This window comes from Trachypithecus francoisi, unplaced genomic scaffold, assembly GCF_009764315.1.
Source record: "Trachypithecus francoisi isolate TF-2019V2 unplaced genomic scaffold, Tfra_2.0 Lachesis_group4, whole genome shotgun sequence".
Classification (NCBI taxonomy): Eukaryota; Metazoa; Chordata; class Mammalia; order Primates; family Cercopithecidae; genus Trachypithecus; species Trachypithecus francoisi.
Window position 1 is genome coordinate 57,168,045 of NW_022681469.1, and position 19,150 is coordinate 57,187,194.

The 19,150-nt window shown below is 39.7% G+C and overlaps 1 protein-coding gene across 4 annotated transcripts in view; it reads right to left on the reverse strand.

Annotated features, from left to right (window-relative positions):
- GSAP (gamma-secretase activating protein) overlaps positions 1-19,150 on the reverse strand; it is a 102,278-nt gene that overhangs the window by 39,476 nt on the left and 43,652 nt on the right. For all 4 annotated transcript variants that reach the window (XM_033192967.1, XM_033192964.1, XM_033192966.1 and 1 more), the window contains 4 exons: positions 8,510-8,587; positions 6,774-6,851; positions 916-1,008; positions 571-788 (listed from right to left, as the gene is read on the reverse strand). In XM_033192967.1, coding sequence (XP_033048858.1) covers positions 571-788; positions 916-1,008; positions 6,774-6,851; positions 8,510-8,587 — 467 coding nt within the window. The remainder of the gene's footprint in view (positions 1-570; positions 789-915; positions 1,009-6,773; positions 6,852-8,509; positions 8,588-19,150) is intronic.

Genomic DNA, 19,150 nt, shown 5'->3' on the forward strand with positions numbered 1-19,150 from the left:
GTTACTGACACAGCTAGACATTTATTCCCAATATGGAAAAGGGAGTACCCAAAATAACAGAAACACCCTGAGTCTGAGACCTGGTAGGGATCCATAAAAAAGCAGCACAAAAGACGATGATGTCAGCAGAAAGGCCATACACCTCAATTAATTGTAACTAAATAAAAATAACTCCTGACCATTTTCTTTCTTTCTTTTTTTTTTTTTTTTTTTTTGGAGACAGAGTTTCACTCTTGTTGTCCAGGCTGTAGTGCAATGGCACGATCTCAGCTCAATGCAAACTCCACCTCCCAGGTTCAAGCAATTCTCCTGCCTCAGCCTCCCAAGTAGCTGGGATTACAGGCATGCACCACCATGCCTGGCTAATTTTGTATTTTCAGTAGAGACAGGGTTTCTCCATGTTGAGGCTGGTCTCGAACTCCTGACCTCAGGTGATCCGCCCCCCTCGGCCTCCCAAAGTGCTGGGATTACAGGCATGAGCTACCGCGCCCAGCGACCTTTTTCAACCACAAAATAAATGGGTTCAGTGTCGTCTATCTGCCCATTTTAAAACATGAGCTATCTTCTCACCTGGCCTTCCAGGAACCGCGTGCCTTGACCGCAGTAGAGTGCACAGTGCAACGCGGCCATCTTCTCACAGTCTAAGCGGGTGTTCTGCAGAAGCTGTAATAAAGATGACTGGCTGAGCAGTACTCTATAGAGCTTTCCAGAACAACAATCCAGTACCAGGGACCCTGGTAATGATTGTAAAGGGCAGTGAGGTAGCATATCAATCATTTCATTATTTCCTGGCCAAAAAAAAAAAGAAAAAGTAGATCAGCAAACAAAACAACCTCCTTTCACCCAAACATAGACTATTAAAGTCAAAACAAACTCAAATAGGCCACCTCTACAAGAGAAAAACTATAGCCGTACCTGTCAGAAAGAGACTGTGGCAGATCAGGTCTGGATGTTGAACATTAAGTAGGTGGAAGAAGTGACCAGGTAAGTAAACAGCCACATAATAGTCTATAGAAGAGAAAGATTTACATCATCTACATGTGGTAAGAGCTGCACAGGTACAGAACGTCATATTATCCCTGCTTTTCTCTGAATATCTCAAAAGGCAAAAGTTTTACCGATGTAATAAGCTATCTAATGACAGTCCATTTTTTTTTTTTTTTTTTGAGGCGGAGTCTTGCTCTGTCTCCCAGGCTGGAGCGCAGTGGCCAGATCTCAGCTCACTGCAAGCTCCGCCTCCCGGGTTTACGCCATTCTCCTGCCTCAGCCTCCTGAGTAGCCGTGACTACAGGCACCCACCACCTCGCCCGGCTCATTTTTTGTCTTTTTTTTTTTTTTTTAGAGATGGGGTTTCACTGTGTTAGCCAGGATGGTCTCGATCTTCTGACCTCGTGATCCGCCCCTCCCAAAGTGCTGGGATTACAGGCTTAAGCCACCGCACCCGGCCTTTTTTTTTTTTTTTTTTTTTTTTGAGACAGAGTCTCACTCTGTCATCCAGGCTGGAGTTGCGGTGGCGTGATGTCGGCCCACTGCAGCCTCAAACTCCTGGGCTCAAGTGATCCTCCCCAACTCAGCCTTCCAAGTAGCTAGGACTACAGGCCTGTGCCCCCAACACCCCACTAATATTTTCTATTTTTACAGAGATGGAGTCTCACCATGTTGCCCAGCCTGGTCTTGAACTCCTGGGCTCAAGCAACCCTCCTGCTTCAGCCTCCCAGAGTGCTGGGATTACAGGCATGAGCTATCAAGACCAGCCACATTTCTCTTACTAGGTAAACCTCATTTATTTCTATCTTCGGCTAATTTTCTTCAGATATTTAGCCATGGTTATCTTAATTTATACCTGCAGTTTTGTTTCTAAGTGATTTGTGGCTTTATGTGAATCTAAATGATCTCAGAGCAAATTAGAATAAGAAATATCAAGCAACATGAATTATTCCTTAATCTGGTAGGCTGGAAATAGCTTATATTGGGAATTTTCTTCATAATTTCTGCCAGTTTGGGGAAGCTCTAAAATTTTGTTGCCCACGTTCGTCCACTGATCATCATCAGCAGCAGCAGCAGCAGGAACATTTTGTTTAGAGAACCTTTAAATCAATATTCATCAGAACAATCTCTGCAGACACACTGACACTTTGTGAAGTACTAATTTATTTCCTTGCATATCAAGCTGACTAGAATTCACACCTTCGGTCCCTGCACTAGATATTTTTGTACCAAGAACATTTGTACTCAGATGGAGACAAGGTATAAAAAAAAAGGTTTCTGGAGAATGGAAGGGTGGAAGTAGCCCTTGCCAATACTTTTTCTAGGATCTTAAAAAACAGAAATTCACACAGTAGTAATTTTATATAGATGGAACATTTAGATTATAAGTGAGCCAGCTAGACTCCTTTTCCTAAGAAGTGAAGGAACACATGCTAATCATTTGCATAGAAGGCATTCTGTGGAAAGGAAAGAGGATACCAACTCAAACCAGTTGACTTAGAAGTGTCCTTTCAGTCAACGTGGATTAAATGATGCTAAAGCGCCTAGCACGAATGGTGGCAATCATCGTATTATGGCAACACTTTACTAGCAAAACACAAACAACAATATAGTGGGACATAATGAAAAGGGTATTGGCATCAAATGACCTAGTTACCTCCCAGCTGTACCACTTAACTAGTCAATTAGGATGGCACTATATCCGTGGGGAGGTGGCATTTGAAAATATATGACAGTGATTTGGGTTGCCACATCACTGAGGCAGGGAGAGGGAGATTCCTATTTGGCGTTTGGTGAGTGGGCTCCAGTGATGGATGTTCAGTCCCTCAATGAGCAGGGAATTATTGTCTCACCAAAAGGATCAGTAGTATCTGTGGTAGGCTGAATGATGGCTCCTGAAGATATGCATGTGCTAATCCCCAGAACCTGTGAATAGGGTAAAAGAGACCTTGCAGATGTGACTAGGATCTTGAGATGGGGAGACTATCCTGGAATATCCAGGTAGACACAGGTAGGCACAAAAATCCTTATGAGATGGAGATTGGACTAGAGAAGAGAAGACGACCATACGATGAGGAAAGTAGTTGGAATGAAGTGGCCACAAGCCAAGAAATACTAGCCTCTAGTCAGGGGTGTCCAATCTTTTGACTTCCCTGGGCCACATTGGGGAGAAGAATTCCCTTGGGTCACACATAAAATACACTAACGACAACTGATAAGCTAAAAAATTTTAAAAATTAAAATCTCAAAAAAAATGTTTTAAGGAAGTTTACAGATCTGTATTGGGCCACATTCAAGCCATACTGGGTTATGTGCAGCCCATGGACCAAGGGTTGGACAAGCTTGCTCTAGAGGCTGGAGGGAGGACGCAAGGAACAAATTCTTCCCTGGAGCCTCCAGAAGGCACCAGTCCTGCCCACACTTTGGTTTAGCCCCTTCAAGACTCATTTCGAACTTCCAACTTTACAGAACTTTAAGAGAATGTCTGTGGTGTTTGAAAATCTAAGTTTGCCGTAATTTGTTACAGTAACAATAAACTAATACAGGATATGCTAAGTAGCCTGATTTGATCATTCCCACAATGTATACAGGTATCAAAACACCACATTGTACTCCATAAATATATACAATTACTATTTGTCAGTTAAAAACAAAATAAGGTAGGGTATTATTTTTATTGGCTGGGCACGGTGGCTCCTGACTGTAATCCCAGCACTTTGGGAGGCTGAGGCAGGTGGATTACTTGAGGTCAGGAGTTCAAGACCAGCCTGGACGGCATGGCAAAACCCCATCTCTATGAAAAATACAAAAAATTAGCTGGGCATTTCAGCATGTGCCTGTAATCCCAGCTACTCAGGAGGCTGAGGTGGGAGGATAGTTTGAGCCCAGAAGCCAGAGGTTGAAGTGAGCCAAGATCATACCACTGTACTCCAGCCTGGGAAACACAGCAAGATCCTGTCTCAAACAAACAAACAAAAAGTTTGCTAGGAAGATTTGATGAAAGAACTCTGTATCAATTTATTATATTTTATTTGCTGACTTTTCTAATAAAGATCTTATATGGAGAAGAAAAGGTACCACACATAAGCAGAAGCTATATGTATACTCATATGCCACATGTAAAATGGACACTTTAATTCTTATAATTTCAAGAAAATAATTTAATCACCTATATTTAGTTAAAACTTTAATGTTTGAAAACATTTAGACTGAAGTTTTACATTTTTAAAAATATATCAAAAATGCTATAAGATAAAAATCAAATTCTATGAATAAATATTTTTAAATTAAGTACTCTAGGATTGTAACACTGACAACACTAATTATCTTTTCTAGTTTGGGCAGTTATGTTGCATACCATGTGGGTGACTGATGGGATCATTTCACTTCATTTTCTCTCAGTTTATTCAGGATTGCATTAGAGAAAAATACTAAAACAACACCTCTAAACAAAATACTTGATACAGTTTTAGTTGAAATAAAATGCTAAGAAAACAAAATAACAAAATCTTTAAAGAAACTATTAATAGGCCAGGCGCACTGGCTCACACCTGTAATCTCAGCACTTTGGGAGGCCGAGGCTGGTGGATCACAAGGTCAGGAGTTCAAGACCAGCCTGGCCAAGATGGTGAAACCCTGTCTCTACTAAAAATACAAAATAATTAGCCAGGCATGGTGGCACACACCTGTAACCCAGCTACTTGGGAAGCTGAGGCAGAGAATTGCTTGAACCCGGGAGGCGGAGGTTGCAGTGAGCCCAAATTGCGCCACTGCACCCCACCTTGGGCGACAGAACAAGACTCCATCTCAAAAAAAAAAAAAAAAAAAAAAAAAACAAAAAAAATAATAATAATCTAGGGGCCGGGCGCGGTGGCTCAAGCCTGTAATCCCAGCACTTTGGGAGGCCAAGACGGGCGGATCACGAGGTCAGGAGATTGAGACCATCCTGGCTAACACCGTGAAACCCCGTCTCTACTAAAAAATACAAAAAACTAGCCGGGCGAGGTGGCGGGCGCCTGTAGTCCCAGCTACTCGGGAGGCTGAGGCAGGAGAATGGCGTAAACCCGGGAGGCAGAGCTTGCAGTGAGCTGAGATCCGGCCACTGTACTCCAGCCTGGGCGACAGAGCGAGACTCCGTCTCAAAAAAAAAAAAAAATAATAATAATAATAATAATAATAATAATCTAGGGTCCCTGATAAAAGACACTGAAATAAGCCTGAGCACAGAGCTCACTCTTTCTGAGCCTCAGTTTCGTTATCTGTAAAATGGGGATAATATCACCAATCAGAATTGCTGTAGGGAACAAGATAACAACTAAAATACTTAACATATAGTACTCATTAAATAAATAGTAGCTCCTTACTTATAAACATATCTTTCTTATATAGAAGTGTTTGGGGTTCATGGAAAATTTCAAAAAGTTATTCTTTAATATTTTAATCAATATTAGCCCATTTTAATAGGGTGACAGTCCAGGGAAATTGCATGTAGTTAGTAGCTAAAAATATATTACTCAAAAAAACAATATTGTTGTCATAAAAATTACCTGTAGAGCAGGTTTAAACTGGGTTATGATTTTGTGCCTATAAAACGTGCTTAAGAAGGAAAGACAACATGTGTAAGATAGCCTATTTTTACAAGCTTGTATTTCTGGCCTCTCCACACGCTGAAGACCACAGATTAAATCTTGCCTGCCCTTTGCAAGTCATTCCCAGGGGTGAAAAAAGGAAGGATACCTTTGCCCTCCCAAAGTGCTATTTTCTTAGTGGAAAGTTTCCCACATCACTCTTGAGATGGGATGCTGATAAAGCATTGCTGATAAGAATCAAGTCCCAGACCCAGGAAACCTTCTGTAATATTTATCTCTCATCACAGGAAGCAGTAGAACCAGGCTTCCCTAAGGCAATTTCCCACAAATTCAGAGATCATGTTTAAAATTTGCCCATACTGGCCCACTCAGCGTAAGTATCCAACCTCATCAATAGTAGCATTCAAAATAAAAATCACTTTGCTCAGTTTCCTCACATTGCACTCTCCCAAACATGCGTCATGACAGTAGATGGACTGTGGAATAGGGATGGAAAAAGATATCAAAGAATTACATGCTCTAAACCTGAAGCTCCTTTTTTAAAGGAAATGTTCCATATGCCATGTTCCATATGCAAGCAAGTAAAGCATTACTTAGTCTTGTGCTAAACTTTGTGCCCCACATCCCAACTGGCATGGAAAAGCAGCTTTCAGGTGGGAGGTACAACAAACCCTTTCTTTATTTTCTTCATTATACTCAGGTTCCCTTCACCATATTTACCCAATGAAAACAACTCAAGCTGATCCATAAATCATTAATGGGACTTGGAATGTTTTCAAGATTAGCAACAGGAAATAGACAATTTCCCAGGGGCCCCTGTCCTCTCTATAATCAAGGGATAATATGATGCATTATTTCTCATGGGCTATTTGGGAACATCTCATACAAGTCATCATTTTTATGCTAACAAATGGCTTTTTAGGCTGCTACCAAAAAACATAAGAAAGCTCACAGCCTAGGTTCTCTAAAAAGGGAAGATACATCCCCCAACCCTTTCAAGCCAAAGGCTAAGGAGTTGAGAGGGAGGGGTGTGTTCCAGAGAAAATCTTCTCTTGTCAGACTTCAAGTGGGTCATTGACTGTCATCACAATCCAAGTCTCAAAGAGGCATGAGAAATGGGATAGTATAGAAGGCTGAGGTATACCATGCCCAGGAAGAAGTGTTCAGAGCAGGGGGTATGATCTCTCCATCACTCACCAAGGTTGAGAAAAGTAATGCCCTTTGTCACGTGTGAGCCAACATTCTCAAGAGAAGTGGTGAAGGTCTTGCTGTGTCCTGCAAAGAGAGAACAAGAAGCCAGAGAATGTTAAACAAAGAACCAGTACTCCACCCAAGGCAGTGACTATGTAACACACTAAATTTTCAGTGACCTGAAACTGGTAAGTGGGCATCTTCAGACTTCTAGATTTCATGGTTCTCCTCATTCTCCAAAACCCAGCACTGAAGGCAGATAATCTGAGGGCAGTCACACTCCAGTAGTTGTTCTGGGCTTATTATAATTTTAGACCATGACAGGTGGATTGTTCAGGGAGGAGAGGATCTGAAGGAATTTACTTAAAGATCCAAGAGATAGAGATGACTATATGGCTCATTGGCCCTCATTCCTCAAGGCTCACTGCCACACATATGCAGTCATTAAGACCCTCTGAAACTTCTACAAATCACTTACAAATCCCACTTTTAGGTAGGAAGGGAATTAGTCGAGCTAACAACCTCAGTATATTGGCCTTTCCTCTCTACTTTCTAACTCTTAATCTTCAGAAAAGTTTTATTTACTGGCTTTGATCAATAGATTAACGATTAGAAACATGCATGAAAATTTTCCACAAAAATCTCAAACTTATACGACTTAAGTATGAATAGTATATATGTCTAGTTCTGAAGTTACTTTAGTTTCTCCATTAAGTTCTTAAATTTTTTTACCTTGATCTCTAACCTAAGGAGGTAATATTAGGTTCATCTTTAGAATAAGCAGCTCTGGTGTGGCTTGGCATAATTTTTTTAAATATTGGAAAAATTTTCATCTTTAAAAAACTTTAAATACACCCATAGTATATACTGCACAAATATTCATTTTAAGGAACTAAACAAGCAAAACAATTATTCCCTAGCATGGTTCAAACTAAAAACTATTACAGGGCACACCGTGATCAACTATAGAACCAGGAGAAAATAGGCATTTGACTGCTGCTCCCTAGATTGTTTATCAGTATCTTGGGCCATAGATGTGTGCAACAGAATAAATGTATCTTAGATCTAAAACCTGTTGAGGTCTGAGATCATGGATGCTTTTAACTAAAACCCTATGTAACTCTGTAAGTTAAATCTATAGATACTTTCCAATTAGCAATAACTAAAAAGCAAATAAACACACTTTGGGTAAATACCCCCTCAGGATTGGTCCACAAGCTTAGAAAAATATATAGGCCAGGGTAAAAATATACAATATATAAAAATCACTAGCTAACTTGATATTCACCATTGGCAACTTTCTTCAGGAAATATATATCCTGTAAGTATACAGACATAGAATGAACTGATAAAACTTGATTCAATGGTAATCTCAGCTGGGCATGGTAGCTCACACCTATAATTCCCACACTTTGGGAAGCTGAGGCAGGTGGATCGCTTGAGCTCAGAAGTTCAAGACTACCCTGGGCAACATGGTGAAACCCCATCTCTACAAAAAATACACAAATTAGCTAGGCATGATGGAACACGCCTATAGTCCCAGCTACTTGGTGGGCTGAGGAGGGAGGATCACTTGAGACCATGAGGTTGAAGCTGCAGTGAGCAGTATTCATGCCACCGCATGTGACAAAGGGAGACCCTGTCTCCAAAAAATTACTAATAACACTGTTAAGAGCTATCTAATTTGCTACTATTTGGAAAAAGTTATGATGTAAAAGTAACAAAGAAGACATGAAAAGTACCTTTATGAATGTAAAACACTGAATACGTGATTTGTTCCCAAGAGGCACACTTCGGGCTGTAACATACACACAAACTTCCTAGAAGAAAGTATAGTAGAGTTTAACAGAATTTATGTCGTAAATAGTTTCCTAAACCACTTAAACTTACTTCTGTTCCTTTAGATGTCCTGCCTCATCTTACCTCACAGATTATTTCCAAGTCCTAGAAGTGGTCTATTAACAAGTTGCTATGAAATTTCAAAGCAGTAATTTTTTAGCGCACACTATAAGCAACGTATTGTGGCAGGCTATTGAAGGATAGGAAAATGAGCACAGATATACTCTTGCATATGAAATCATGGGGTTCTAGACAGTTTCCAAAGCCTCATGAGATTCTCCTAATATGCATGCATTTGTCCTTCCTTATCTAGTTTGTCACCTTCTAATTATTACTAAGAGCTATGAACACCGGTTTATCAAAAACTGTGTTCATTTCACAGAAAGTTTCCAGTCTCTAGTTTATCTTGATTGAAAGGAAAAGTGTGATCTATCTTATGGGTCAGTGAAAACAAATGTGGCATGTGAGTCCACATCCCTCCATAATTGGGTCACTGAAGTCATTGGCCCAAGGCCAAAGGAGAGCTCTTGGCGTAGAACGGCCTTTCCAGATAAGTCTTGACCCCCTTCACTTACCCCATCACTCCAGAATACCCTCAGCTTTCCCCACCTCTCTCAGTGTGTGAAACTGTACATTATCTCTAGCAGCTGCTGCTGTATGGAATAATGTCCATCAGTGACCTACATACAAATGAGGACAATAGGCTTAAACAGATATATCTATTCTAATGCATTTATGTGATTAACTGAAATAGGAGATTGACAGGTAGAAAGTAACTCGAAAAGGAGTCAGGAAACCTGAGTTCTAGCCCCAGAGCTAATGTTAACTAGCTGTGTGAACTCAATCGCTACTCTACTTCAGTGGATTTCAGTATTTCCTCTACTTTACTCCATTAGTGTCTTTATCAAAGAATCATGGTAGAAAAAAAGTCAATTTCCTCTAAGGGGGCTATTCAAGGACGTTTATAAGCATTCTGTTATAGTCTTTGTCAACTGCGACTTTTTAATGACATTTAAACTGCAAAGTATTGTCAGCAGTACATTTTATTACAATTATCTTAAACACAAAATAGCAAAAAAGAATTACTTCATCAGATAACATGTTAACAATTCTATTAGATGTAAAATGATTGTTACGGTTACTGAGCACACAATAACAACTTTTCTTTACAATTACAGCCAACTCACTGAGAATAAAAGTAATCTATCACTAAAGTATAAACAAAATAATAATTATAAGAGTTACAAAAGTCTCATATACCACTTGGACTGCTTTCATACAGTAAACAATATCAGCAAATAACTACTGGTTTATCCATTCTTTTATATACTATAATCACAAGGAACATGAAATTGCTTTAAAAAAGACAGACTATAGACTATCTAGTAATAAATAAAAATTAAAACAAGGCACCATAATTTTCCTTTAGAAGTAGTTTTTTAAATGATAATGAATACTGTCAAGGGAGCATGTGCTTCTTACACAATTCTCAAATAGTAGTGAATGAGTGAACTAATACAATATCTCAGAAAAATTGTTTCACAGAGGGTTAAATATATTCATAACTTGCGTTCACCTAGTAGTTCTTTTAGGATTCTGTCCTGGGAAATGAACATGACAACATAGATCATAACCTCCACTCTAAGAAATTATCTGCACTCCATCCTTTAGAGAATGAAAGTTTTTTTTTCTCATTTGGAAAAAAAGTGAGATGTAGAATAAATGTACCTAATTACATATTCTAGGAACCATATCCAGAACTTACAAGCAAATATTTCCAAATTGTTAGACCACGCTTACTTGCCCCACCCAATCCCAAAGGGAAAAACAGACACAGCAAGGTGAAATGGTATGTACACAGGCTCTGTGAAGCTATCCAGCAGAACTTTCTTTGACAATGGAAATGTTATATACCTGTATAGTCCAATATGGTGGCAACTAGCCACATGTAGTCAGTCATTGAACACTCCAAATGTGGATAGTACAACTGATGCACTATTTATTTGAGATGAAGTCTCACTCTGTTGCCCGGGCTGGAGTGCAGTGACACAAACATGGCTCACTGCAGCACTGACCTCCCGGGCTCAAGCAATCCTCCCACCTCAGCCTTCCAAATAGCTGGGACTACAGGCGTGTGTCACCATGCCTGGCTAATTTTTTTATTTTTTTATTTTTATTTATTTTTTTTTTTTTGGAGACGGAGTCTTGCTCTTTCGCCCGGGCTGGAGTGCAGTGGCTGGATCTCAGCTCACTGCAAGCTCCGCCTCCCGGGTTTACGCCATTCTCCTGCCTCAGCCTCCAGAGTAGCTGGGACTACAGGCGCCCGCCACCTCGCCCGGCTAGTTTTTTTTTTTTTGTATTTTTAGTAGAGACGGGGTTTCACCGTATTAGCCAGGATGGTCTCGATCTCCTGACCTCGTGATCCGCCCGTCTCGGCCTCCCAAAGTGCTGGGATTACAGGCTTGAGCCACCGCGCCCGGCCTAATTTTTTTATTTTTTTAAGAGACGGAGTCTAGGTTGCCCAGGGTGGTCTTGAACTCCTGGGCTCATGTGATCTTCCTACTTTGGCTTCCCAAAGAGCTGGGATTACAGGATTTTTTTTTTTAATCCTATTTTAGATTCAGGGGTACATGTGAAGGTTTGTTATATAGGTAAACTCGTATCATAGGAGTTTATTTTTACAGATAATTTCATCACCCAGCTATTAAGCCTGGCACTCAATAGTTATTTTTTCTGCTCCGCTCCCTCCTCCCATCCTCTACCTTCAAGAAGACACCAGTGTCTGCTGTTCCCCTGTGTTCATGAGTTCTCATCATTTAGCTCCTACCTGTAAGTGAGAACATGAGGTATTTCATTTTATCGTTCCTGCATTAGTTTGCTAAGGATAACAGCCTCCATCCATCTCCATCCATGTTCCCACAAAAGACATGATCTCATTCTTTTTTATAGCTGCACAGTAATCCACGGTATATATGCACCACATATTCTTTATCCAGTCTGTCATTGATGGGCATTTAGGTTGATTCCATGTCTTTGCCATTGTGAATAATGCTGCAGTTAACATTTGCATACATATGTCTTTATGGTAGAATATTTTTTATTCCTCTAGGCATATACCCAGTAGTCAGGGTCCAATGGTAATTCTGCTGTTAACCTTTGAGGAATCGCCATACTGCTTTCCACAATGGCAGAACTAATTCACACTCTCATTAACAGTGTATAAGTCTTCCCTTTTCTCTGCAACCTTGCCAGCATCTGTTTTTTGTTTTACTTTTTAATAGCCATTCTGACTGGTATGAGATGGTATCTCATTGTAATATGTATTTGCATTTCTCTAATCCTCAGTAATATTTTTTCATATGCTTGCTGGCCACCTGTCTTCTTTTAGTAAAGTATCTGTTCATGTCCTTTGCCCACTTTTTAATGGAGCTGTTTTTGTCTTATAAATTTAAGTACTTTGTAGATGCTGGATACTAGGCCTTTGTCAGATGCATAGTTTGCAAATATTTTCTCCCAATTCTGTAGGTCGTTTGGTTTGCTCCATTAGTTTCTTTTGCTGTGCAGAAGCTCTTAAGTTTAATTAGATCCCATTTGTCAATTTTTGCTTCTTCTGTGATTGCTTTTGATGTCTTTGTTATGAAATATTTGCCCATTCCTATGTCTAGGATGGTGTTGCGTAGGTTTTCTTTCAGGATTTTTATAAACTTGGGGTTTTACATTTAAGTGTTTAATCGATCTTGATTTGATATTTGTATATGTTGTAAGGAAGGGTTCCAGTTTCAATTTTCTATATATGGGTAGCCAGTTATCCCACCACCATTTATTGAGTAGGGAGTCTTTTCCCCATGGCTTCTGTCAGCTTTGTTGAAGATCAGGTAGTCATAGGTGTGCAGTCTTATTTCTGGTTTCACTATTCTGTTCTGTTGGTCTACGTGCCTGTTTTGGTACCAGTACCAAACTGTTTTGGTTACTGTAGCCCTGTAGTATAGTTTGAAGTTGGGTAATGTGATACCTCCAGCTTTGTTCTTTTTGCTTAAGTGTGCTTTGGCTATTCAAGCTTTTTTGGTTCCATATGAATCTTAAGATAGTTTTTTCTAGTTCTGTGAAGAATGCTGTTGGTAGTTTGATAGGAATAACATCGAATCTGTACATTGCTTTGGGCAGTATGGCCATTTTAATGATATTGATTCTTCCTATCCATTAGCATGTTTTTCCATTTGTAACTTCTGATTTCTTTGAGCAGTATTTTGTAATTCTCATTGTAGACCTCTTTAACTTCCCCTCCCCGGTTAGCTGTATTCCTAGGTATTTTATTCTTTCTGTGGCAATTGTGAATGGGATTGCCTTTCTGATTTGGCTCTTGACTTCGCTCTTGTTGGTGTAAAGAAATGCTACAGATTTCTGTACATTGATTTTGTATCCTGAAAGTTTGTTGATGTTGTTCATCAGTTGAAGGAGGTTTTAGGCTGAGACTATGGGGTTTTCTGTAGAATCATGCCATCTGCAAACAGAGATAGCCTGACTTCCTCTCTTCCTATTTAGGATGCTCACTTGCCTGATTGCTCTGGCTAGAACTTCCAATACTATGTCGGATAGGAGTGGTGAGAGAGGGCATCCTTGTCTTGTGCCAGTTTTCAAGGGAAATGCTACCAGTTTTGGCCCATTCAGTATGATGCTGGCTATGGGTTTGTTGTAGATGGCCATTATTTTGAGGTTTTCCTTCAATACCTAGTTTACTGAGAGTTTTTAACATGAAGGGGTATTGAGTTTTATCAAAAGCCTTTTCTGCATCTATTCAGATAAACATGTGGTTTTTGTCTTTAATTCTGTTTATGTGATGAATCACATTTATTGAATTGCATATGTTGAACCAACCTTGCCTCCCAGGGATGAAATCTACTTGATTGTGGTAGATTAACTTTTCGACATGTTATTGGATTCAGTTTCCATGTATTTTGTTGATTTTTGCACCAGCATTCATCAAGGATATTGGCCTGAAGTTTTCTTTTGTTCTTATGTCTCTGACAGGTTTTTGGTATCAGGATGATGCTGGCCTCATAGAATGAACTGGGGAAGAGTCCATCTTCCTCAATTTTTTGAAAGGGTTTCAGTAGGAATGGTACCAGCTTTTCTTTGTACATCTGGTAGAATTCAGTTGTGAATCCATCAGGTCCTGAGCTTTTTTCCGTTGGTAGGCTATGTATTACTGAATCAATTTGGGAGCTTACTATTGGTCTGTTCAGGGAATCGATTTGTTCCTGGTTCAGACTTGGGAGGCTCTATGTGTCCAGGAATTTATCTGTCTCTTCTAGGTTTTCTAGTTTGTGTGTATAGAGGTATTCTTAGTAGTTTCTGATTATTTTTATTTCTGAGGGGTCAGTGGTAACATCCCATTCGTCATTTCTAATTGTGTTTATTTGGATCTTCTTTCTTGTCTTTTTAGTCTAGCATGAGTTCCTGGAGTTGTACATTTACTCACCACTTCCCTGAGTGGCAGAGGTTCCCCTGGCCCTGTGTCACTCCTAGGTGGGCTGCCATTCTGCCTTGCTTTTCGCCATTCTCCATGGGTCAAGTTGTTTCCTTGATTAGTCCCAATGTGAACATCTAGATGATTCAGTTGAAGGCCTGCATTTACTCACCCCTTTTGTTCTTCCCTGTGAGAGTGGCTCACATTAGCTGCTTCTAGTCAGTCCAGGATTTTTTTCTTTAATTAGTGTAAATGTAAATGACCGTATGTGGCTAGTGGCTACCATACTGGACAACACAGCTCTAGAGCACTGGTTCTTAACCCTGACAGCACATTAAACTTACTCTGGATCACAGATGCCCAGGTTCCACCTCAAAAGAATTAAGTCAGAATCTCTGGGGGTGTGAGACTCAGGTATTTGTATTTTTTAAAGCTCACTAAATGATTCTAACGTGAACCCAGGTTGAGAACCACTTTTGAAATCAGCAGATTTGGATGTGAATCCTGCTTTTGGTTTACTAAGTCTATTGCCTCAGGCAAGTTAATTAAATTATCTAAGCCTCAGTTTCCTCATCTGTAAATAAAGAAAATATAGAACTTATTTCATAGGGTTCTTGTGAGATAATTAAATAAGATATTGTGTATAAAGAGATTGTTATTGTTAGATTGTTAGTTACAAAGAAGTTATATCTGGCTATAAAGGTTAGCTGGTATTATTATTCCGTAACAGTCTTGCTGCTATTTACAAGCTGGAGGAAGTCACAGTTTGAAAAAAATAAAGCATGCTCTTAAGGGTGTATCCAAAGATTTCTAATGAAATTCATCAATGATGAAGATAACATCTCAACGTTGGCTAGCCTTGGGGATATCATTTGGACAATGAAAACTATCATGGACAAAGTTTTCCAAGGGAAATTATCTCATTGGAGCAATTATTAAAAAGCTCTATAAAATGCTAAAACACAGGCCTAATATGGGAACTTGTGAAGAGCAACTCTTGCAGTTATATGAATAGGAAGGAGAATTTACACACTTTCCTACTCACTACCCTCCCAATAGGTGGTGCATGAGAAAGAATTACAGCCACTGACTTAGAACACACAAGAGCACTATAGCTTCAGAGTTGACTATTAGACAGGGAAATAGTAAGATATGCTTTCAATGCTTAGAAAGTCTGATTTATCCTTTTTATTCGAAAAATCTATATAAACTCATGTTAAATAATATACAAGTGGCCTGACAGCAGCAGTGGCAGCAGCACTTTTGCCCACCACCAATCTCATGGGCACGCCCATCACCCAGATCGTAACTTCTAGTTCCTTGGAAGACAGCCATCTTTATTTCTTAGTGTTGGGAAATTCAGGACAAATGTTTTCAAGAATATAAAAAGTAATGCTGAAAGGACAAAATAGCTTCTGATGACCAAAATGTGACAGCAAAATGTCAAATATTATTATATCATCATCATTAATGTAAATAGTTGAAATAAGTTTGTATAAGGGCCTAAGTCTATCAGCATTCCTTTCCTGAACCAGTTTCTGGCCTCCATGCCACTGGAGAATTCAGCTTTCTACTACAGAGGGAGTCACATGTAGCTTAGACTCTTTGCTTCCTTCTCCAATCCTATTTTGCTGGAATATATTTTGTTTAACAACAAAGGTAAAAAAAACAAACAAACAAAAAAAAAACCCACTTTTGAAGAGTAATATGGGAAACACATGAACAATTTATTAGTCAAAAAACAAAAGGTTGCTTCTCTGGCTTTTTTCATCTTAAATCTGGAAGCATCTCATTTGAAACAGGTTTTTTTTTATTTTTTCAAAGCTGATTGTGAAGAGTGAAGTTTGTTTTCTACCTTTCCACACACTGCCGAGAAGGGGAAAAAACAGACTCTTCCACATTTTATGTCAGATAAACCTAACATTTTATTAAATACGTCATAATTAGCCCCATTTATAACTTACAGCTAGTAATGGTCATGAGAAATGCCTGTGGAAATATAAAAAGGAATAAAAAGCCACACAGGTTTAAAGCCTAAAATGATTGTTCATATCCAACAGATTTAAAGCAAAGTACCAGGGGCCGGGCGCGGTGGCTCACACCTGTAATCCTAGCACTTTGGGAGGCTCAGGTGGGTGGATCATCTGAGGTCAGGAGTTCGAGACCAGTGTGGCCAACATGGCGAAACCCTGTCTCCACTAAAAATACAAAAAAAAATTAGCCGGTCATGGTGGTGTGTGCCTGTAATCCCAGCTACTCAGAAGGCTGAGGCAAGAGAATCACTTGAACCCAGGAGGCGGAGGTTGCAGTGAGCTGAGATCGCTCCATTGCACTCCAGCCTGGGCAACAGAGCAGAGCAGGACTCCGCCTCATTCATAAATAAATAAAGCAAAGTACCAGGGAAGAACCCACCCTGATCCCTCCATGTGAGCTCTGGATCCCATTCCACCTTCTAAGCAAATTCACTGTACCAGTTATTCCTCTCTGCTATGTATTGTCCTGTTTCCTCTCCACTCAACATATGCTGTAAGCATTCAAACATCCTAGAGTCTCTACTGTCTTAAAATATTCCCTAAATCCTATTTCCCTGTCCAGCTGCTGCCTCTCTCACATCCACACATGCTGCTATGACTTTTTTCAATTCTCATATGCCACTTAACCCAGCATAGTCAAGATTTCATCTCAATTCCACAACACAAACAGCTCACAGTAATCTTCATGCTACTAGACACAGTGGACTCCACCTCTCACTACCTATTCAGTCATTTCTTTGTGAAACTACCCTGTGCCTTCAGCTACTACAATACCACACTTGTTTTGGTTTTTCCTTTCTCTCTCTCCATTCTTTTTTCCTTTTCCTTTGGATGTTCCACCTAACCTTTATATATTTATGTTCCCAGATCTTATTCATAAGTGTCTTCCCTCCTGACCAAATACTCCCCCCACCCATGGCTTCAAATGCCAGCTATATTCTAACAGTTTCCACATTTATTCATTGCCAGTCCTGACCCCTCTTCTAAGCTCCAGATCTTTTAGTCAACATGTCCAAAACAAAACCCACAATCTTCCTAAGCTCCATCAAAACCCCTATACCTCAGTAAACTACACTACTGTTCACTCATTTGCCGATGCCAGAAACCTGAGAACCATTCCTCTTCCGTGTAATTTATAGCAAATTATCTTAATTTCATCTCTAAAATGCATCCCAATCCCATCTAGATCTTTTCACCTGTACTGCCCATCCTAGTTCACCCTTATTTCAAATGTAGGACTAGACTTAACTGCTCATCTTCCCACTTTTTATCTTGCCTCCTCCAACCCATCCTCCATCTTTTGTCATCTTTTTTTTTTTGACGGAGTCTCACTCTATTGCCCATGTGGGAGTGCAGTGGTATGACCTCAGCTCACTGCAACCTCTGCCTCTTGGGTTCAAGTGATTCTCCTGCCTCAGCCTCTGAGTAGCTGGGACTACAGGCATGAGCCACCACACCCAGCTAATTTTTTGTATTTTTACTAGAGATGGGGTTTTGCCATGATGGCTAGGCTGCTCTCAAACTCCTGACCTCAGGTGATCCACCTGCCCTGGCCTCCCAAAGTGCTGGGATTACAGGCGTAAGCCACCGTACCCGACCCAATCCATCCTCCATATAGCAGCCACAGTGATCTTTTGAAAATATGTATCTAATCATGTAATTGCCTGCATAGATGCTTTGGTGAAGGAGTATCAGTGAATCCTAAAACTGACAGGTGAAAAGCTGAGAATAGAATAGTCACATGGTGACAAAGTACCCTCCTACAAATTACTAATTCAGAGGTTAAAATGTGCCTTCATAAGGGAGACATACAGTGGTTACCACTTAACCAAATGACCAGACTTAGCATCACTAACAGTAAGACATCCTGACATTATAGGCCTCCTGATCTGATAAAAGCGAAGTTCACAACATCACCTATGAAGTATTCTCACTAAAAATGCTTAACTTATGTCTAACTGTGCCCTTACTCAGTTGTGCGGAGCTTCCAATTTACAGGAAATGTATAGAGGAAAAAGTTAAATGCCTATATAAGTAAACAATTGGATAAATCCAGAATGTGGATCATTCCACAAGACAAATGGGCTGGACTCTTCAATATGTCAATGAAAAGAAAGGCAGGGAGTAGGACGTAAGAATTGTTGTACATTAACAGACTATGAAGATTTAAATGGCCAAATGTAATGCATGAATCTTGATGGAATCCTGACTTTAAAAGTTATATACATACATATTTATTTATATATACATACATATATATATATATGACATTTTTGAAGAAATTATGAAAATTTGAATAGAAAAATAAAGTTTATTGACTAATGTGATAATTTATTTCAGTAATAAGGGAACAGAGATTATATAGAAGTGCCCTTAATCAAAGGGGGTGTGTGCTAAATTATCTAGTGGTTAGGTGTTATGATGTCTGCAACCTACTTTTGAATGAACTTGGTCAAAAAATAAAACGATACATATATATAGTGAGAATGATCAAGCAAATACTATAAATGTGATTGTATAAGTAAAAGGTACATGGATGTTCATTATATTTTGAACTTTACAGTGAGCTTGTGCATTCTCAAAATAAATTGTATAGTAACAAAACATACCCTTCAATGACTTCTCATCATTCTTAGGATAAAGTCTAAAATCCTCCCATGATCCACAAGGTCCCATATGGCCTGGCCCCTGCCTACCTCTCCAGCTCTCTCTCTCACACCCACTCTACTTCAGTGACATGGTCTCAGTTCATACATAACCTTCAAGTCTCCACTGAAATACCACCTCCTTGAGCTCTCTAGGACTGGTGCATGAAGGGATGAGTACAGCTGAGGGATACCTGAGGTGGACAGGAAAAGGGGGAATGGATTATGCAGGAATGAAGTGGGAAAGGGGGCAATTTTCAGGACTAAGAATGGAATGGGATGGAATATCTTGGAAGGAGGCAGAAACAAGGATGGACTGGCTGAACTAGAACATGGTTGAAGATAGTAGTATCTTCTATTAAACCTCCATCATAAGTTTTCATGACTTTCTATAATGCT